General features: G+C 41.6%; 1 protein-coding gene across 2 annotated transcripts in view; it reads left to right on the top strand.

The window, feature by feature from the left end:
- Positions 1–2,235: 2,235 nt before the first annotated feature.
- LOC148017183 (histone-lysine N-methyltransferase ATX4-like) overlaps positions 2,236–22,758 on the top strand; it is a 131,945-nt gene continuing 111,422 nt past the window's right edge. For both annotated transcript variants that reach the window (XM_087663434.1, XM_087663433.1), the window contains exons 1-6: positions 2,236–4,849; positions 4,926–4,981; positions 6,567–6,771; positions 6,968–7,096; positions 7,379–7,447; positions 7,570–7,638. In XM_087663434.1, the coding sequence (XP_087519560.1) occupies positions 3,233–4,849; positions 4,926–4,981; positions 6,567–6,771; positions 6,968–7,096; positions 7,379–7,447; positions 7,570–7,638 (2,145 nt within the window). In that variant the 5' untranslated portion in view covers positions 2,236–3,232. The remainder of the gene's footprint in view (positions 4,850–4,925; positions 4,982–6,566; positions 6,772–6,967; positions 7,097–7,378; positions 7,448–7,569; positions 7,639–22,758) is intronic.

The raw sequence follows: 22,758 nt of genomic DNA, 5'->3' as shown, positions 1-22,758 counted from the left end.
GTTTCTATTGGTCACCTTACTTAACTCAAGACTACCATTAGTGACTTTGCACCCATGGGTGGTCTCATGGGTGCTAATGTGGAGAATAGTTTGCTCATTGAGTAGGTGAACGAAAATAATAATGCAAGGGCAAAGAATTCAAGTGCATTTATGGTAAGAGGAAGACAGGGAACTCTCATGAGAGAGAAAAATCGAGAAGCAATTCACACAACAAAAATGATGTGAAATGCTTCTTCTGTAATAAAAAGGGACACATAAAAAAACATTGCTACAAGTGGAAAAACCAGCAAAAGGGCAAAAGGCAAATGAGGATGATGGCAAAACATAAGAAAAAAGCAAAGCAAAGAAAGAGGAGATAAATCTCTTTTCTGGAATTTACAAAGAGGAGAGTATGTCTTCCCTCATTTACTCGAGTGGATACCATCCTAACAGGTATAGCTCAACTATAAGTACTAGCTTACAAACTGAGTTTTTCTACTAGCACTTGTTTCTCTAGAAACATATATGGATCATCCCCCCTTTCTTCTCGCTAGGAATCAACATGTTCTTATGATGCTGATGTTTCTTACTTAATGTTGTCACAAAGTGCATCGCTATCGAAAAAAGCATGCTTGATAAGATCACTTGAAACACAGGTGGAAAATATAAGTGAATGAATGGTCATGATTGTTTGATAGGTAGGTCTCTTATGAGACATGGACTTGGTTTTTGCATAAGGTATATGCCATTGAGATTTTTGTACTTTTTTATTTTGCTTCTATCCTTAATAGAATATTGACACATTCATAGGAAACTCCATAGAGAAAGTTGGCTCTCTTTTAGGAAACCAGATGTTGGAAGAAGAGTTATGTGAATGACTACAATGATAAATGGTTTGGTGTTTAATAAGCTCACATGGCCTTGGAGAGGTTATAGTGAATTATAATGAGAATGTTGGCCTCAATTCAAATGCCTTGCTAGGAATAAAAGTTTGGTAAATTTTGGAGAGCTTTATGTTGGAAGAAGACTTAAGCAATGGCCCTAATGATCGATGATCTAGTGATCAAGGCCACCATGGATGGAACTTGGAGAAGGCTTTGATGAGGTCTAATGGGAATGTTGGCTTAAATTCAAATGCTTTGTTAGGACAAATTTTTTTATGTGGGAAGGCAACTCAACTTGAAGCTTCACCTCAAGGCATTCGAGTACTCTATATGTGCACCAAACAAAGAAGAAGAAGACACAATGGATTCTGGATGCCTTTATCATTGGCTTCTTTTGGCTCTTTGGCTTTTCAACGATGAAAAGCTATATTAATGATGGTTTTTTGATTTTGGAAAATTCTATTGCTTACAATGAGAAGTATATTAATAATGGATAGACCACCAATAGGTTGCCATGGTGGGATGCCCACGGATTGAAATTTTGATTCTAAGCCACGTTACTTAAGGGTTGGTTTACTTTTTGTAGATTTTGTTGTGCACCTCTTTGCTAAATAAGAGAGTGATTTTTGTGATAGTGATGACCATATGATGAATATTCTAGTGCACGTAATGTAGTCCTTGGGAGCGAGCCTTTCTCTTGGTTAGCTAAGATACCATCATGAGGATAAGGAACTCTTAGGTATGCATGCTTGTATTTGTTTGTGGATCTGCATGATTTATGTAGCTTTTTTGTTGCATTTGAGTACTTTAGAATGCAAAATGCGATAGTTGTGAGACTAAACTACTTTGCAATATGGTTGTGCATAGAGATGTGAACTGGACTTAGAATTGAAGCACGATCTAAGAGCCTTGTTATGCACAAGGCAATCAACCTGCTCGGTGGTGGGTGTTGTCAACTTGCCCCTCCCCTGTACACATGCAAGTTCATGTATATGGTGACCTCATGATTGCTAACACTGATGCATGAGAGAGAGAGAGAGAGAGAGAGAGAGAGAGAGAGAGAGAGAGAGAGCACAAGTGAATGGAGCACCCCCTAACATGGGGGTACTACATTGACTCAATTTAAGTTGCACAAAATGTGAACCAAAGTTGCTATTAGTTACTATTACCCATTCACACATGAACTATCATGACCACAACAATCGATCCACGCGCCGACTATCACAACCATCACAACCAGCACAGCCAATAGACCTCCGGGTGTCAATTGTCTAATAAGTCTAATAGGCTTCTAACTCAAGTGGATTAAGAGCCTATTATTAAAACCCGTGTTCGAACACAAATACGTTTATTTATATATGTTTCTAAGGGTAGCGCCTCGTCAGGAGACAGAGAAGCTTGGCTCAGCCATCGCGAGGAGGTGGCAGGGTCTTCTTCTGCTCCCTCTTTGTTCTTCTCCTTCTCCATTTGCTTGCTGTTCTTGTTTGTCTTCTTCGTGCAGCAGGATTACATTCTGCCTTGAATCCTGCCGCGCTCGTCGAAGCTCTTTCCCCTGCGCATTTTTGTTGCCATGCTATCCGAACTGGTGGTCGCCATGGCGAGCCGCGCCCGGCGCAGAGGTTGATTAGCTTACTTGTGTTTCCTGTCCCGCAATGCTCGGCTAATTTCAGACCCTTCGTCACCTCCCCATTTGCGGAATTCGTGTTCATGGGCGAAGATTATGCAGAGCTCGAATTGCGGAATTCAAGTCCTGATCAATCATCGTCATCATCATTATTTCTCAGCTAGCAAAACCTGGACATCTCGTCATGATCATATCTCGTTAACAATCGTTAGCGTTATTGCAGAAAGGCAAGGTTGGTCCATTGCAGCAATTCAGGTTTCCGAGACTTGGAGATTTAGAGAGAGCTCTCTGTCGGGGACATTGCTGCGCCCTTGCTTCAATGTGATAAGAGAAGGAGAAAAAGGTGACATGGAAACGTCAGCTGCTCCGAAGTGCATCCAGCTTGCAGTTTCTCCACGACCGTAGACTGCCGCTGCAATTCTGCATGAAGCTATCGACGTCAAAGGAATATATCTCGTGTCTAATCAATGAGCAAGCTTCTACATTAGGAAAGTGGCTCAATGCACCTATCGAAGGGCATGGTTTCGAATATACCTTCCTGTTCGAGGACATGATATTGAAGGCTGGAAGATCACACTATCAAGGAGAGGGAGAATATGCTAAAAGCAAGGTATTGCTAGAACAGTGGGTTAATGCATTCTGCATGTGTTGGAAGAGAATAGCAGCAGCAACTAAAGATGCTAATTTTTATAGTGAGGCTGCTCCTATGGCCTCATAGGTCAGAAGGAAACGGGTAGAAGCACAGATGGGTGCACGTTCAATGGTCGACAGCAGCTTAGAGCAACAAAATGTAAATCACTTTGATATGCTAGCAAGTGGAGCATCAGAGATGCTAGCGTCAAACTTTCTTGGCCAGAACTTGTTGATTTCACGCATCAGTAGTACAATCATGCCCATAGCTAAGAAGCCTAAGATGATGGATGGGAAGGCGGGGGATCAGTCAATCTTGACAACTGCAAACACGGACCTTTTCAGGGCAGAAGCTGAGAAAAGTGCATTTCCTCTTAATACAGGTAGTGTTGACAGCTCTTCAACCCTGGAAAAAAGGAATAATGACAGTGTGGTATGGAAAGAACTGCAGCTGCAGCCTGAGCAGGAATTGGGATCTTACAGAAGAGACCTAGCTGTTGGCACTGAATGCAATGCACAAGTGATCCCACAGAGGAGGATGAGTGTCAAAGAAGGTTGTAATTTTCTGGAGGAACCCTCAATTTGCAAATCACAAATCTTGAATTTGGAAGCCAAAATGCTCCCCAAATCTGTTGGTGGTGCCCCACATAGTATTCAGGCATATGGAACCTTCTATTTGCGGAAAATGTCACAAGTGAAAGATGACGGTGATTCAACAGGAGGAAATACATGTGAGGGAGTAGAAACTCTGAATTTGGGAATGCCAGATGGTAACAGGGATTTAAGAGCAGTTCAGAAATTGAAAGAAATATCATCTTTGGATTTGCTGCTTCAGGCTGCATCAGGCATGGACCAACATCCTGCAGACTCACTGATAATGCAGAGTGAAGCTTCAGGTATCTCCTCAAATAAACAAGTCTTTCGAAAAGACACGTGCGCCTCACAAAAAAGAGTTGGAAAGTCAAAACAATGTATGAAGCACCATTTGGGTGATCACGAGCGGAAGATATTACCTAAAAAGACAGCCAGTTCAGATGCTGGCGAAGGTGAACAGGTTGACAGAGAAGAAGAATACAGCTCCTCTCCAGTTGGAGATCCACACCTTCTTGAGAATAAGGCAGCAGGGCCAATTGTGTCTACAAAACGAGGAAGGGCCCAGGCTTTGCCTTCACGATTCAGAGATTCTGTATTAGAGCCATGGAAGAAAGGTGTGAAACGAGGTTTGGAAGACCAGATAACTCTAAAAAAGTCATCATCAGCTGACAAGCAAAAACGTGGCAGAACACCACAGGTGAATGACAAACATATTAGTCCAGTCATGGATAAGGCGATTGCACACAATTTAGAAGCTAGCTTTTTGGGAGAAGTCACCAATGCAACTCTACCAGAGGAAAATCATGCAGAAGTGTCAGCACATGCATCAGTCTTTTTGAATGGGGCTGATATTTCAGTAGGGAACTCTGCTGAAACGAGCTTATCACCTGGAGTTGCAGAATCCAGTGGCGACTTGGTTAGTTCTAGGAGTCTTCAGGACGCTGCTGCACCTTGTTTGGAAGAGTTTGATGTTGGGGATATAGTGTGGGCTAAATCAGGGAAAAGGAAAGACCCTGCTTGGCCTGCAAAAGTTATCGACCCCGTGAAGGAGGCACCTGAATCTGTTCGTAAAGCATGTGTTGCTGGCCGTCTTTGTGTGATGTTTTATGGACATTCAAGAGCAAAAGGAAGAGACAGGGTATTCTTGATCTATGCTTTTCAGATGGTTTAGTCATGTTGTTGTCATTCTCTAAGCTTCTTTGTCTTTGTGGCAGGATTATGCATGGGTTAGGCGAGGGATGATATTTCCTTTTCTTGACTTCTTGGACAGGTGTGCCTTACAACTTGACTTGGGTAGCTTCCTTGGGTTGGCTCTAATCTTCGTGATTGATATTGTTCAATGGTGTAATATGAGCCATGAATGCTGCACTTTTTGGCACTTAGGTCAAGCTAATATGAAAGAGCTACAATTGATTGATCAAATGCATCTTATTGTCAGTCTACTCAAGCGCAGTCAAAACACAATATTTTTTTTGCTTCTCTCAACCATCAGCTTTCAAAAGTGAGAATAGAAGGTTTAGTCTTATTGGCCATGCAATTGGTGATTGTTAAGGAGGGTATAGGTGAGAGTTTTTCTTCCATACGAAACCTTTTTCTTATTGAACCAGGGCAAAAAAATTGTTCAAACTGCCAAAGACTAGTCAAACTTGAGACGCTTTCCCCTTGTGCACACTGTACTCACCTCTTTGGTTGCTCAACACACGAATTTCCATCCCTTGCTGATCACCAGTTACCTTAATGAAGGGCAATGACAGTGGTGGGGACACTAAAATGAAACTTCCTTGGCAATGTGTGTGCCAAAAAATTAAGTTTTGCACTTATTGCTAGAAATCCAACCACCTTCATGTTCTTTACCCAAGTCTAAGACTTCCTCCTAATTGGACCTCAACCTCATCCAATAGTGATAGTGCTATTCCATGGCATGGTTGGCAAATCCCCAACATGCACATTGCATCCCCCTACTTTGCTCCTCAAACAGGATCTCCCTCCCTTGCTGATGATCTGCCTACCTTAATGAAGGGAAGCGAGAGTGACAGGGACAAACAAAACTTCCCTAGAAGCGTATGCCTAAAAAGAGTATGTTTTTCACTTATTGCCATAATCTGGCACCTCGATGACCTTGATTCAATGCACCTAAGATGTGTGTAAACATAGATGATATTTTAGTGCCAACTTGCTGGCCTAAGATTCCAGGATGTGCTTGGCATCCTATGCATTCAAATATCCCATATCTAACCATTCAAAAATCCCACGTCTAATAGTGACCTCTGTATGGTAGATGGTTGCTTGTGTGACCAGTGTCTCCAGGCTCTGCTTAAGATCTCTGCCTTGGGACTGATTGGATACGGACATGCCTCTTAGAAGCAGTGGAACTTGGAAGAAGGTTGATGGTTGCACTGAGTTCAATGATGATTCTGTCAGACGAGGTGAGGACGAGTGAACCAAACAGGCAGGCACTGCATGATAAGAAGCGAGGCATGCAGGGAAAGACTGTTAAAGGGTGAAATGTAGGGTAGGAGAGGTGCTACCAAGGTAAGCGTGGAGGCAGGCAAATGTTGAAGAAATATAATCACGGCATGCTAGTGCATGAACTGCAAGTCATTGTATCAACTCCAACTGTTTAGATATGCCTAGCTGCAGATCTCCATGAGGTGTTGGGGTGTGTATGCTTTTCTCTTTCACTTACAACTTCTATGTTTCATATGCATGGAACTGTTAATACAAACCTGAGTATAGAAACAAACTTTTTTCTCTGTTTAAAGCAGTTCCTTAACTACATTATTGTTCATTTTTCCATAAGATTTTGGGATTCTTTCACAAAATGAAGCTTTATTTCCTCTACATGTTTCATTCAGGTTTTCAGGTCAAACTTTTCTCAACAAAAGTCGGCCTAGTGATTTTAGGCTGGCCATTATTGAAGCAACCCTTGCAGATTATGGTTTAAGTGACTATGAGGAGGGGTCTGGAAAATCCCATCTGTCTGTCATTCCAATTGAAAGAGAAAACTCACATTGTATAGAGAGTGGAAGTGCAAAGAATGATGGACCTTCACCAAAGAAAGTTAGTAATATAGCCCTCATTTTCAATGGGTGTCATAGTATAATTGTCACTACCATTTACAGGCGAATTTTCTCGAGTGTATAAGGCATCAACTATTAGTCTGAAAGTCAATATGCACTTGTACACAGACAACAAAGTGTAGTTGCTTTTATTTAGACAAACAGATGTATATTCTTATCTTATTGTGGTTCTCCAGGTTCTTCGACCTGGGAATAAAAAAGCAAAGAACTGTAGCAGTTGTGGAGCAGTTATCTCGTCAAAAACAAGCTCAAGAAAGCAGAGTGGTGTACTAGAGGGTCAAATGCTTTGTAAATATTGCTTTAAGGTTTGGTTTCAATAGAGCCATGTGTTGAAATTAGCTGACATTGTAATGTATATATGAAATAGTAAACATATAATACTGTATACAGATTCAAGACTGTGCATGCATGTATGTGTGTCTGTTCCTAGTAAAATGATTCTGTCATCAATTAACAACAAAGTTCATGCTGAGGTACACCTCTAGCTCCATTTAAAAAGTCTTAGATAACCAGCCACTTTCTTGATGTTTGAAGCTGCTTGGTGTTGAATAGAGCAACACACTTCAGGTCTCTAATTTTGTTTGCAGTTGTACAAGTCTCGGCAGTACTGTGGAATATGCAAAAAAGTATGGCATCCCACTGATAAGGGAGATTGGGTATGCTTTTCCTTGGTACATTTTGATATTTTCACCTTTAAGGAAGTCTATATCCATGCTAACTGTGTGATGCAAAACTGGGTAGCTTTGTGGAAGGATTTATACTTTATTTGGTCTAACAGGTCCAGTGTGACAGATGTGAGATATGGATTCATGCTGAATGTGACAAGATCAGCAGCAAGCGCCTCAAGGTATTCAGGCCATAGGGTTATTAGTTTCTTGAGAGAAGTGCGGTAATTGGTGGAGATGTATGTTTTGTGGATTTTGTGATGCCCAGCATCTTGTTGCAATTCTTACCACAAGGTTTCTTTGATATAAGTAAAGGGATAACTACCTCCAACCTTCCCCTCATCCATACACATGAGCAATTTCTCTTATGAATTTGATTGCCTCTTTAGAGGTGATTTATTTGATTTTTAAATATAGTGGTATGAGTACTAGCCAACAGTTGTCTTCAAGATCTCTTAGGCATGCTTGTTGCTCAAGGCATGTGGATTTGTTAGCCTGTATTTGGTGGTCCGTCATCTTCTGCTTGTGAGCTTCGTCAGAGTTTGACAGAAACATTGGAGCTTTGACTGTTTCAGCCCATTATTTCTGTGTGCATTTCTTTTCCAGTGAGTTTAGGGAGTGTTCACACTGGCAGTATTACAGCCTTATGCATTTCTTCTTCAATGGCCAGTGGGGGGTGGCCAACATTTGGCCAGCATTATTTTATTATTTTTGTGTGGGTTGACGAGCATGTTACTGGCCAACTGCAGCTTTTTGGCCATATTTGGCTGTGGGCTGCTATATAAACCCCGCATCCCCCCCCCCCCCCCCCAAAAACCAATCACGATGCATGTCATCAGCCTGATCTGGTGCCCTCACTGACACCTTGGGGCTGCGAGCAGAGATTGATCAGTCTGCCATTGTATTCAGCCTTTCATTCAGATTCAGTGCAGATTTATCACTTCATTCTCCTTCTCTCTTGTTGTCTCTCTCTTCTCTTTACCCTCCATGTTCATGTTTCTCTTCCATTGTGCACTCTCGTATGATATATCGCCAAAGTGAGGACATGCAGGATTCTACAAGAGAAGACCACATCTAGGTGGTAGTTTGAAGCAGATTTGTTGCAAAGAATCGAGCTTGCTGCTGTTTTTGGGCCTTCTATGAGCATGCATTCTATGAGCATGCAAGACATCTACAACTTCTTCTTGCAGGGGGTAGCTGATTTTTTCACGCAAATTCTCCAGTGTGATTGCAGGTCTATTTCAGAGATGAGCTACCACTGGTTCAATGTATTTGATGACTCAAATGAGGAGTCTATTTATTCTTTACAATATAGGCATTCGCATTGGTCCGAATGTTGTGAAGAGCGATGCAAAAAAGAAGATTAGAGCACCTTTTCAAAAGGGAATACCGCTTTGATAGGTCTAGAAGATTAGAGCGGCCTTCTCCTTCACCCGTTTCTTTGTATGCTTAACATAAGGCTTGTTCTTTTGGCCCTCATATTCCATGATGGCATCCTTAGTACATGTGCTCACTCTCCCTTCATTACCCACAAAACTACTTCCTTTGGTCATGCAAAGTGGAGTGTTTACTCGACACCTTTGGGATTTTGTTGCCACCCCAATTCCTTGTTGTGTGGAGGATCTCGCCATTGATTCTATAGTGGATCAAGCAACTCTATGGGATTGGCTTGATTCTTGACTCATCTCGAGCTAGGTCTTTTCTCATTATGAGTCTATAGGATTTTGTCCTTGTTCATGTACGAAGGTTGTGGATTGTAGTGGAGGTGTTGACGAAGCTCTATTCCCTTAACCATCATAAGACCTTTGCCCACCATATCACTCTAGAGAAGAAACTTAGGATGCTCTCAGTTGATGAGTCTCCTTCTATGAAGGACCACGCCAACAAAATAAAGGACATCCAGGATGAGCTTGGATCCCTAGGTCAAATGACATCTTCGAAGGACATGGCGATGGTTCTTACCTAGTTGATATCTCCAAAGTATGATGTTTTCTACACCAATTTGCTTACCTTTAGGGTACATGAGATTCTTATTTGGGAAGAGCTTATTCCACTTATCTTGGAGAATGACGAGTGACTCAAAGAGATAGGGGCCAGTGGATTTTGCTCTATAAAGGCTTTTACTGTAGGTGTAAGAGGGGGGAAGAAGGGGAACAAGATGGCTAATAACAAGAAGTAGAATGAAAAGAAAAATGAGAAGAAGTCTAAGTTCAAGTGCCTACATTGCAAGAAGGGCACTCATTCGAAAGAGAAGTGTTGGCAAAAGTATCCCCATTTGGAGCCAAAGGAAGGTTCTAAGGAGTCAAAGGCTACCCCAACTACCGCAAAGTCAATCTTTGTTCATGTGTTTGAGATCAAGGATACAATACTTGCTTCTTCCATTGTGGAGAAGCTATGGCTTGTGGACAATGGAGCCTCTTCACACATGACCTACTGTCAGCATTGGCTTCAATATCTTCATTTCAAAGGGATTCTGTCATGATTGGTAACTAGTCTTCCATACCCATTTGTCGAGTAGGGATCGTTTTCCTTTTGCCAAATAGATGTGATTCTTTTGCCAAAGTTCTCTATATAGTTGATTAAGTTTTTAACCTTCTTTTAATTCATGGTTTGACACAACTAGATACATAGGTGGTCTTCACCCAAGATGCTGTGACTGTTGAGGATTCTTTTGTAGGTTCTAGTATCGACTCTTTGGATAGGTACACAGGAGGGTGTCAAAAGATGACGTACCAGTGAGACAGTAGGGTTTGCGGGGAGGAACATGGAGTGAACTTGGCAAACACCAAGAAGAGAAGAGAAGAGAGAAGAAACTCTGATGAATGGAATGATGAAGTTTTGAATAATGGAGTGAATGTGATACAAGGGAACAAGGGTGCCGTAGCACAAGGAAGATGATGAAGACAACCACGAACCACGAACCGCAATGTCCTCCTAAAGGGGTGTGAGGATAGTGGAGAGGCTGGAGAGAAGAGGTGACGGACTGAATGAATCAACCGTGAGGAATGAATGAAGAGTGGTGTATAAATAGGCACAGTTAGTCTAGGATGACGCCCCTTTTTGGGGTGCAAACCCTAAACGCAAAACGCAGAAATACAAAAAGGGTGAGGGTAGTGGAGAGGTTGAAGAGAAGAGGTGACGGACTGAATGAATCAGCCGTGAGGAATGAATGAAGAGTGGCGTATAAATAGGCACAAGCAGTCTAGGATGGCGCCCCTTTTTGGGGCTACAAACCCTAAACGCAAAACACAGAAACACAAAAAGGATGAAGGGTTTCTCAATAGAGGGTGGGTTCTAAAATCTCACCACCCTTGTTGTGCAAACTTCTCATGAGCTTGGGCTTCTTTGGCATGCTCGTTATGGGAACCTAAACTTTGACTCCATCAAAAAGCTTCTTGGAAGAAGTTAGTGGAGGGGCTTCCCACTTTTCTCCCCATCCACACATTGTACCCTACTTGCTTATAGGGCAAGCAACATAGGCAGCTTGAATGATAGGTTACTTCTTGTAGGGCTACTACTATGCTAGAGTTGGTGCATAGCTACTTGTGTAGATTGATGGGCATGGCCTCCATTGGGAAGGCCAAATATTTGATGCTTATTGTTGATGATTTCAGTAGGTACATTGGCTGTATTTTTTGTAGTACAAGAGTAAGTTGTACTCCAACTTCTATGATTGGAAGGTGTTTGTTGAAACACAAGCTTCTTTCAAGGTTCATGATGTATGAGTTGATCATTGTGGAGAGTTTTGATCCAAGGCTTTTGACATGGTTTGTTGGGAGCATGACATTCGGATAGAGTACTCCTATCTGAACATACTATTGGTGAACAATGTGGTGGAGCATGGCAATTGGACCATGCTTGAGATGGCATGTCCGATGTTGCAACATTGTGGTCTTCCTCATTTCCTTTGGGATGAGATGATTGCTATAGCGGTGCATATTTGCAACAAGTCTTTGACTTTGGCTTTACAAGACATGACTCCATATGAGGCTTTATTTGGGAAGAAGCCTTTCATCTCCCACTTTTGCATCTTTGGGTGCGATGCTTATGTCCATCTGGACAAGAAGAAACAGAGTAAGCTCACTTGGAGTTAAAGAAGCTTATGTTTATTGGTTATAGTACGATCAACTTTGGTCAGGTTGCACTGTTATAGGAGACTCGATCCTACAGGATCATTTATGGAGAGGGGGCCACTCTCACTAGATGGTGTGACTCAGATTGGGTAGGAGATGTGGAGTCTAGATGCTCCACTACAGGTTTTGTTTTCTTCCTTGGATTGGGAGCTATCTCATGGAGCAGTAAGAAGCAACCTACCATGGCCTTGCTTTTCTGGAGGCAAAGTACCATGCTCTTTGTTCTATAGCATAGGAGATAGTTTGGTTCCACCAATTGGTGGCGGAGATTGGGTTTCCATAGATTGGACCCACTCAGCTGCATGTGGTTAAATAGAGTGCCCTAGCTCTAGTGAAGAACCCAGTGTTTCATGCTTGCACGAAGCACATTGAGGTTCAGTACCATTTTGTTCAAGATCAGATTGTGGATTTCGAGTTAGTGGTGGCCTACTGTCCCATGGAGGACAATGCAGCGAACCTCTCCATGAAGCCTTTGTCTTATGCTTCTATGCTTCATCACATGAGGTCTTTGGGTCTTCAGTCATCCTTGGATCTGAGAGGGGGTGTTATCATGTACTGTCAGTCTGTCATTTCTTAGTTGTGAACTTTGTCAAAGTTTGATGAAACTAGGAGCTTTGATTGTTTCAGCCCATTATTTCTATATGCATTTCTTTTTCAGCGAGTTTCAGGAGTGTTCACACTGGCAGAGTGCAGTATTACAGCCTCTGCATTTCCTTTTTAGTGACCAGTGGGGGGACAGCCAACATTTATTAGGGTGGCCTGTTCTTCATTTTTTGCCCAGCACTATTTTATTGTTTTTGTGCAGGTCAACCAGCATTTTACTGGCTGACTGCAGCTGATTGGCCATGTCCGCCACACTTGGCTGGTCACATTCTCTTTTCTAGGTGACAACCCACTTTGCCTTTAGCCTCTTTGCCATCTAGGTGCTTTTGACATCGTTAGCCTGATTCGGTGCCCTCACTGATGCCTTGGGCTGTAAGCAAGGATTGATCAGTCCACCATTGTATTCAGCCTTCCATTCAAATTTAGTGCAGATTTATCACTTCATTCTCTTCTCTCTTATTCTCTCTCTTTTCTCTATCCCCTCTTGTGTTCGTGTTTCTCCTCTGTTGCACACTCCCATAGGATCATGTGTCTTCATATCTTGTCATTGATGGAGGTACATTGCTCTCTAAAGAGTGCCCTCTATTGATTAACACGTAGTAGGTGCTAATCCTTGAAATATTAAATGTTTTTGGCTTCCATTTGCTTCTTGGAGGAATATCTTCATAGTCAATTCCTTGTTTTTGTTGAAACCCTTGTACCACAAGTGTATTTATTCAAGGTTCCATCAGCTTTCAGTCTAGTTCAAAAGGTCCATTTGGTCCCAATGACCTTTTGGCTCAAATGATCCACCAAGGTCTAGGTTTTGTTTTGGTCAATGCTCTCAAGCTTCACTCACATAGCCCCTTGCCATTAGGGCATAGTAACAAGCAATGGCCATCCCGGACCCTTGGAATGTGGAAACGCTGTTTTGGACGGACCTGTCAATGGGGATGCCAAAACGGGATGGGGAACGCCCTCTCTCCTGTCCCCAACACCCACCCCCCTGTCTTGGCCATCCCCTACCTCATCCCCTTGTCAAGGATGGCTGATAAAGGACGTTTTCAACTAGGGAATTTTTTAAAAAAGAGTTTTGGTATTTTGGGGTCTTTCGGCCTTCTTCCAAGGAGTTGAACATGTTAGTTATCTTTGTTTCCTCCCTATTTTGTCACATGTATACACATACAGAATCAGCATACTCTTGTAGCAAGCCCACATTACATACACATTTTTTCCACAATGGAAAATACATATATGCATGTATGCACATGTATATGGTCTTCGGTAGTACACATTCACCCACCACATCACATGCATACATTTGCTAACCATGGAATTTAAAATGTTATTTATGTATGTTGTTCCACCCCTGGTCCTTGTCCCCTACTTTTTTACGTTCCCCATTCCTATCCCCATCCCCAACCCTCTCCCCATCCCTGTCCCTGTTCCCTTTCCTTGTCCCATGTTACTATGCATCAGGGATGGTTTAGAGCTTCCTGTCAATCGTTCGACTTAGAGTGCAGTATGTGACTTGTCGTTAGGACAGAGTGCTGTAGTAAAGGGCCCGTAAATTTTGATACAAACCTTTGATTGGAGTAAATGAAGTATGGAAATGTAGTAGACACCATAAGGTATCTATCCAATATAGAAAAGTCAAATTTTGATGAAGTTAGGTCAATTAAATTCATGACAGATTTAATACAGCAAGCTGCCATGTTTTGTATGTCAAAACTCTTCTTGCACAAGCCAAGGAAAATAATCTAGATATGAAGCTGGCTGCCAAATAGATTCATCCATAGGCAAACCCTGCCATTTCATGAGGTATTCCGTCATTGAGTGGTTCCTTAAAACCTTTTCACACTTACCAATGATTTTCTTAGGTAGTTGCTGAGAAACATGAAATATATCGTGAATGTACGTGGAAGGAGGAAATCTGAGTTGAGAGGCAAGATCACCAACTCTCTTTATGATTTGGTATGGACTGTAAAATTGGTAAGCCAATTTGTTGTGTCTACCCTTGAGAGAAGCATAATGAGATTTGGGAATCTTCAAGAAGACCCGATCTCCCTCATCAAAGTCTAAGTGCCTTCTTCACTCATTAGGATATGATTTCATAATCTCTTGTGCCTTGTGAATATTACATAGTCACATGGGACGCATGGGATGTAGACTTTGAATGCAGGGATCTTGTCTCGAAACATGGGACCCATCCTCAATATGGCCCAAAAAGGGTGCATTTCCATGCAGTGGTCCATCACAAGGAGATGTGTCTTGGGATTTTTGGGGGTGCGGGGGGGATGTGTGGGTGGATCATGGGATACAGGGGACGCCACGTGTCATAGGGTTTGTACTATTTGCACTATTTCTTGTGGTCTTTAGTCCACTAGTTTTATTATTTCTCAGCTTGTACTAATTCTTGTAGTCTGTAGTCCGAAGACTCGTTATTTGGTGGTTATTGTTGGACTTTAGTTGGCATTTATGATTCCTCAGTCTTAACTTTTACTATATTTCTCAATTTGTATTGTTTCTTGTTGAATGTTTACTGAAACCAGCCTTCCTTCTTGGAATGGGTGGTGATAATCTGATTTAAAAGTTAATTACAGCAATAAATAAATGCACATAAAACGAAATACACACTTTACCATAACATTCTTGGATAGTAGACTCCCTGTTGGCCCCAAAACTGGCGCCCCTTGCGGTATTTCTTTAGCTTTCATTCAATTGGAAGGAGTACAACTTGAGATTCTTCAATCTCCTCCTGCTAACCAATTGCTTTTGCTGTCATAAATGACCAGCAAGCCTTTTGGGTCATTTGCCCCTTGATTCACCCAGGACTTCTTCTCCAATTTGACCCTTGACTAGCCAAATGCTGCTCCAAATCAATTTGGGATGGGCGGGCTCCTGAAATCCCTTGATAATCTTCAATTACCAGCTGCTGATTTCAGTCCCTTGAGCTTTCAATCTCTGGCACGGATCCCAAGGTGGCTGCTAAACCCTAATTTTTGCTGTAAATTAGGGTTTACTGCAGAAATTACAGATCAGCCCACCAAAAAAATGGCTGAAATCTCCTCCAAATGGCTGAGAATTGCTGAGAATGGTTGAGCATAGGCTAAAGGAGATGAGAGAATGCTGTAGAGAGAGAAAATTCTGAGATTTGTCGCGAAGAATTGATCAAAATCAGCTGCTGCCCTGCTGTACCAGCCCCAAACGGATGCACCAACAACAATAGGAGCATTAGAGACTGTGATCTTCAGGAGAAAGTGCATCAGCAGCAATTGCCAGCTTCCCAAGGTCAAGAATATGCAATCTCCATCACCAAAATGGTCTCCAATGGCTGGGAAATGGCCCCAAAAGCTGGCAGCAATAGTCCAACACTTCTTTTCAATAGCTCCAAAATGAAAAAAATGAGATTTTCCTCTCCCTTCAGCCCTATTTAACCTTTTCCCCACTTGCATGGGAAAGTTTTGCCAAGTGGCAACTTTCTTAATCCATTTTCAACAATTTCCAGCCATTTAATTAATTTTCAGAATTAATTAATTCTGAAAATTAATTCAGTCCTTAATCCATGACTAGAAAATTGACGTTGTCCATCCAAAAATTAATTGGCTAGGCCATTTGCAACCCAAAGTGGTCCCATGCATTAATTGACCCTTGGAGAAGCATTGATCCATTAATTAATGCCTAGTCCCTAGTGTCACCACTGACACTTAATGACCAATTAATGGTCCTAGGGACAAACTGACACCAAAATCCACCTAGAATCTAACAAGTGTAACTTGTTATAACTTTTACCTTTGACACCCATCTTTTTCACAGGGTCCTTCGGCCTTCAACTGTGAAAAAGTAGCTTGCACCTCACATGTGCATCTTTTAATTGCACATTTGATTAATCCTTTAATCAAATGTCAATTAAACATAAGAAAAGCATCAAATTTTCACTACCTCGTAACATTTACTATTGGAGTTTAGCCTTTAAGTCACACAATATTTCTCAATCACCATTTGACATTGACAATTATTGCTTTTACTTTTCAATTTGAGTATTCATTATTTATTTATGTTTCAACTTTCATGGTTCATGTATTGTTTTCAAGTTTTACGGGATATTTTTAGAAGGTTTTAAGTTAAGCTATTATACTTGTTTAGTTTCTTTATAGATATTTCAATTATGTCTAGAAAACATACTTTAGGTCCACATTCCTATCCCGGTCCCTTGTCTCTCGTCCCCTATTTCCCTCCGTCCCTCCGTCCTGGTCCCCCACCCCCATCCCTAGTGACTATGGAATATTATCCTTTCATTGTTTCATAAGTGCATCCATTCTCTCGAGCTCTTCTTTAGCTTGAGGATTCACTTTGTCATTGAAGAGGGCTTAGGGTACTTGAACTTTATATCCATAAAGCGCTTCACATATGAGACATTATATGATTGGTATTGTTGTAACAAAATTTTGCAAGACGAAGCTATTGGTTCCAAGAGGATTGAGTGTCTATGGAAAAAATGTCTCAAATATACTTCCAATCATTTATTAACCCTTTTGGTTTATCTGTCCATTTGAGGATGATAGGCAGTGCTTGGAGTCAAAGTAGTACCCGTCGAAGTGAATAAACTTCTCCAAAAATACCCATAAACTTGGTATCCCTATCAGACACAATCTTCATAGGTATGCCATGGAGCTTAAATACTCCTTTCATGAATTGATTGGCCACTTAAGTAAACTGTACCCTTGAACCAAAGGAGACCATTGTACCACTTGAAGTTTGGAAAATTCTCTCATTCACCTTGCTGGAAATTTTACATAAGCATGGCTGCATCTTCATCCATTAAGTACTTCTCTTGGATGTCATGTATCCAATGTGTATGAATAGTTGATATAGTAGATATAGAGCATACCCACATGCTTGAAAGTGCATCAGCCATTACATTATCTTTTCCAACTATATAAGCGATCTCAAAATCATAGCTTTGTAGAGTGGCTAGTCATTGTCTTTGCTTGAGAGAGAAATTGGGCTAAAAAAGAAAGTACTTCAAGACTCAATGATTGCTCGACCTTGAAATGCTGTTAGAAAGGGTAATGATGGCATTTTTGAATAGCATGAAGTATAGCAAGCATCTCGTGCTCGTAAACATGAAGTCCTCTTTCCTTATCATTAAGCTTCCGATTTTCATAGGTGATCACTTCACAATCTTGGTATAAAACAGCTCTGATGCCATGTCCACTAGCATCGTCACAAATGGTGAACTCCTTGGAAAAATCTGAACACATAAGGATGGGTATTGAAATGAGTGAAAATTTCAGCTCATTAAAGCTTTGTGTGTGTGTGGCATACCAAAAGAAGGCTTTGTGCTTCAATCGATTGGTGAGAGGAGCTATTACATGTGCCTAATTCTTTATGAAGTGCTTATAGAATGAGGATAGAATAAGGAACCCTCTCAAAGAAGTTGAGTTGGTCGGAATAGACCAGTCCTTAACACATTGGACCTTCTTTGGATCCACCATGATACCCTTTTTGCCCACTATGTGGCCCAACTACTCCACCTCATTTGCCATAAAGTGCGCTTGCTTTCTTGGCAAAGAGCTCATGTTTCCTCAATGTGTCAAAGATTTCTTTCACATGCTGCAAATGGTCTTCGCCATTCTTGCTATAGAAAAGAATATTATTGAAGAAGACTAGGACTATTTTGAATAAGAAGGGTTGCAATATCTTATTCATCAAAGCTAGGAAGGTAGCGGGTGTATTTGATAGCCCAAATGGCATCAGTAAGAAGAAGTGATGCGTGATGTGGTAGCAAAGGGGAGAATTCCCTAAGGCTCAAAGGGACAAGAAATGGACAGGTTGCTCATATTCTCAATGATGTGGTAGCAAAGGGGAGAATTCCCTAAGGCTCAAAGGGTCAACAAATGGATAGGTTGCTCATATTCTCAATGATAGAGAAGCACACATAGTTTTGTAAATACCAAGTCTCTTGATGGGCTAAAGTATACTCCACAAGAAATGGACTTTTCATTGAAGGTAAAAGTGGCTAATGGTGCGCATGAGATTAGCAAGGAAGTTTGCCCTCACATTTTGATTGTTTTATCTTCAACATGCACCGCTACATTGGACCTTATTGCTTTAGAGATGGGCCCTATTGATATAGTACTTGGCTGTGATTCGCTTAAATGGACCAGAATTTCAAAACTTCTTTCTTACTGATTTGACTTAGGCTAAAAGCTACCATAATTGGGAAGCTCTTCATGTGAAGATGGTTCATGATTTATTACCCCATGAGGAGATTGATTGGGCTGAGTATAGAACTATTCATTAAATGGATCACAACCATGTACATCTTTTTTCCTAGGGCTAGAATGTAGCTCATGATGCTTATGATTCCTCGTGGCAAATTGCAGTATTCCCTTGAACATTGCATGTGTAGGAGTGGTTGAAATGTCTACTTGAATCTTGATGGTTCTCCAACTTCAAAAGTTGAAGTAACATGTTGATTAGGCTTGTTGACAATGGTAGGACCATGAGTGGTTGGAGTAGAACCACTGGCAATTGAAGCAGGGTCAATTTATCACTTGATGTAGTGATAGCGGCTATTAATTGGTCAAACTTAACCTCCACGGTTTGGCTTTATTGATGAATTCCCATGCTTAGATTTTTAACTTTTTGAGAAAGTTGAAAGTAATCATTGGATCCATGAGAACCACTTGCCTCAGCCACTTGACCAATGACATGGGCCTTTGGAGCCATAGAGCCTCATGTTAGCATTCTAGTTAGCTCATGAATGAGTCTGGGCTATGCCTGATATTATTGGGTTATTTAGACATTTTATAGTGGTCATATGAGTGATTATTTAGGCATTTATTGCTGGCCGACCAGTTGCTATAGTTGGCATATTTTTGGCCTATTTATTCAGTGGTTCCTCTTCCTCTCATATTGAATTCCACACAAAAGCTTGTATCATTTTAGACCTTAGAAAGAGAAAATCACTACGAGAGTACCTCTCTGCCAACCCAATAGCTTTCTTCAGGTGGTCTTCCTATTGGAAGGAGGAGCCAATGGTGGTGCCCAGGTAGCTAGTGACTCACTGTTGTACGTGCCAGTCTTGTGTTTGGTATATGGATTCCATTTCCCGAGCATATCTCTTCTTTGCAGTGTTCTTTTGATCTTTTGTTCTTTTGTTCTTTTTCTTCCGTCTTGTGTTCAACAATTTGTTTCAGTCTTTGCTTCCATTGTTGCACCACTTTTGATATAGTATCAGATTGCAAGATCTTGATTTTTGCTGCAATTTTTCTGTTGATTAGAGATTTTTCTTTCCCCTCTGATTAGGCTTGCGTTTTTCAAAGATCAGCAACTTGCGTTTTCAGCCTGCACTTGGATTTCAACTTGCAATCATTAGTTTGCTTCATTCAATGCTCTACCAGTCTACATTTTTGGTTTTTTGCCCCTAACCTGGTTGGGCGACTATTTGTATAGGTCGTTTTTGCTGTTTTTGGTAGTTTTTGATTGGTTTTTCTTCATTTTACAGGAGTGGGTCTTTGTTTTTGATTAGATTTTTGGTTACACTACATGTGAACTCTCATTTTGTAAAGTCTTTGCTCTTGGTTTGGCTGTATTCCCTCTCCATATATTCTCTATCCTCTATCTTCTCTTCTTCTCTCAAGATGGCTCCTCTGTGCACTTCTATGGATATGTTACATGGACCCGACTATCTTACATGGAGTGCTATGATGAAAGCTTACTTTGTGTAAAAGTGGATTTGGTACAGTGTATGTGGAGCTATTCCTCGGCCTCATTAGCATCATTTTCCTCTTCTCGATGATTTTGATGAGGACAACCGTGTGGAAGCTGTGCTTATATGGGATTTAGATGATGCCCGTGCATATTCCGCATTGCTTCGGTGTATTCCTAAAGAAGTTCTACCGGCGGTTACCTCGTGTAGAACATCACTAGAGCTATGGTCGAAGCTTCAGATGTTGTACGAGACACCTTTCCCTATGCATGTTGTGACCCTTTATAGACTGCTTCAAGAGATGAAGTTCGAGTCCAAGGACACCATTTAGTCACTTTTGTTTTGTGTTACATAGGTATAGGACCAACTTCGACACATGCAGTCTGCCCTTCCAGAGGCACATCTAGTGGGCACAATACTCTACAAGCTTTCCTTGGAGTTTGATGGAGTGACGAATGCTTTGAGGGTGCAGATATCCTCTACACCTGTGAGCTTTACACATATGTCCTCAATGTTGCTTGAGCATGAGACATCTTTGTGTTTATAGGGAAGGCTCTCATCTCTTTATGGTGGTTCCAGTGAAGCCTTTACGGCTTCTGAGAGGAGTGACCGGAAGAAGAAGGTTAAGATTCAATATTATCACTGTGGTAAGAAGGGTTACTTGTGGAAGGACTGTAAAGAGTTACTAGCCTCATGGAAGAAGAAGAAGTGGGATGCGGCCTCCTTTGATGCATCATCCTCTTTCTCAGACTCTAATTCTGATCCTCCGGCTCTTCCGTGCCAGAGAGGGAGTGTGAGAGGGTGGTGAGATGGGGTAGCCGAGCCTCATCTATACAGGTATACATGTGCACAGGTTTGAGAGAGGGACATTCTTAATGCATTGATTGAAGTCTGGCAGGTTCAAATCATGGAGTTGGGATTGACATCCAGGTTCATGATGAGCTGTTTTCTTTGATAGAGAGCGGGCTTGACTCCTAGTCTTAATCTCACATGAGGGGACACTTTGGTGGTCTTGGTCAAAGGCGAGGAATCCATGGTCATATATGTTTAGAGGCATTTTTGACAAGATAGTCTTGTATGCTACTGTGAGACATTGTTGACATACACAGAGATCTATTATGACTCTTCTCTATTTTCAAGAGCTGGTACAATTGACATTGACCTCCGGTTCTCTCCAAGGCACCTTGGTGGTGGCTTGATCACCCACTACTTGGATATCCATGGTTCTACTCTAGTGGTTCTTTGTTGTATATGATTATCATTGTCTCATTGTATTGTATAAGATCACCCATGATTTGAGAGAGGGTGTTAGTAATCTAGTCAGTTCATGTGCGAGTTTGGGCTATGCCTGATAATACTGGGTTATTTAGGCATTTTATAGTAGTCATATGAGTGATTATTTAGGCATTTATTGGCTGCCCAACCAGCATTAAATGCTGGCCAACTAGCTGCCATATTTGGTATATTTTGGGTCTATTTATTCAGTAGCTCCTCCTCCTCTCATTCAATCATCATCATTCTTCAAGTGGTCTTCTTGTTGGAGAGAGGAGCCAGTGGTGGTGCCCAAGTAGCTAGTGACTCATTGTTGTACGCGTCATTATCGTATTTGGTATATGGAATCCATTTCCGAGCACATCTCTGAGTTCTCTTCCTTTGCAGTGTTCTTTTGATCTTTTGTTCTTTTCCTTTTGTCTTGTGTTCAACAATTTATTTCAGCACCTGTCTTTGCTTCCATTGCTGCATCACTTTTGAAGCTTGCAATCGGATACCATGTCAAAAGTGGATGCAGTGATGGAAGTGTGGAAAACTACTGTAATAAATTGCTGAACACAAGAAGCAAAGGAAAGAGAAAGAAAAACACTGCACAAGGAACTCAGAAGCAAAGAGATACTCGGGAAATGGAATCCATATACCAAGATATAAGATAGTACAAAACCAATGTGAGTCACTGGCTGTGAAGGCACTGGCGCTTCCTTCTGTCCCTCCACCAAAGCCAGTCAAGTGATGAATGATCATAATGATGAATGTGGAGGAGAAGCCTAAATAAATAGGCAAAAATAATGCCATAAATTATGTCAAGCCAGTCAACATTTAATGCTGGTTGCCTATCAATAAGTGCTAAAATGACCATCATAAAATGCCTAAATAATTAGGATAATATCTTGGTGCCTTTGCCCATTGACATGCATAGACTCAGCTATGAATTGACATATTTGCTAACAACCATGGATACCCAAGTAGCGGGTATGCAAGCCACCACCAAGGTGCCTTGGAGAGAACCTGATGTTGATGTCAATCGTACTAGCACTTGAAAATAGAGAAGAATCATAGCAACTCTCAATATCTGTCAATAATGTCTCACAGTAGCATACAAGTCCATCCTATCAAAAATGCCTTTGAACATATGTGACCATGGACTCCCGGCCTTTGGTTAGACTGCCAAAGTTTCCCCTCATGTGAGCTCAGACTAGGAGCCAATCCCACTCTCTATCAAAGAACCGGCTCATCATGAACCTACATGTCAATCCTAGCTCTAGGATTTGAACCCGCCAGACTTCAGTCGGTGCGTCAAGGAAACCCCTCTCAGGAACTTGTGCACCTATATACCTGTATAGATAAGGTTCACCTACCCCATCTAACCACCCTCTCACACTCCCTCTTTGGCACATGAGAGTTGTGAGGGATGACCCCATCACTTGTACTAGCAGCCTAGAAGGGAGGCCCTTGTAGCCATTGCTGGGGCCACATAGATGGAGCCTAAACCTGAACCTGGAGAAGAGGAAGACTCGCCGAGAGAGTCATCGCCTTGCGTCACCATTTGCGCTTGCTCTTGTTGTAAAGCTACTAATGTCCTGGAGTCCTTTCGAAGA

The sequence above is a fragment of the Lygodium microphyllum genome, chromosome 22 (genome assembly GCF_053477565.2).
Source record: "Lygodium microphyllum isolate KBCC chromosome 22, Lygodium_microphyllum_v1.1.10, whole genome shotgun sequence".
Taxonomy (NCBI): domain Eukaryota; kingdom Viridiplantae; phylum Streptophyta; class Polypodiopsida; order Schizaeales; family Lygodiaceae; genus Lygodium; species Lygodium microphyllum.
Note: the sequence above shows the minus strand (reverse complement) of the source record. Positions and strands in the feature narration are given on the sequence as shown.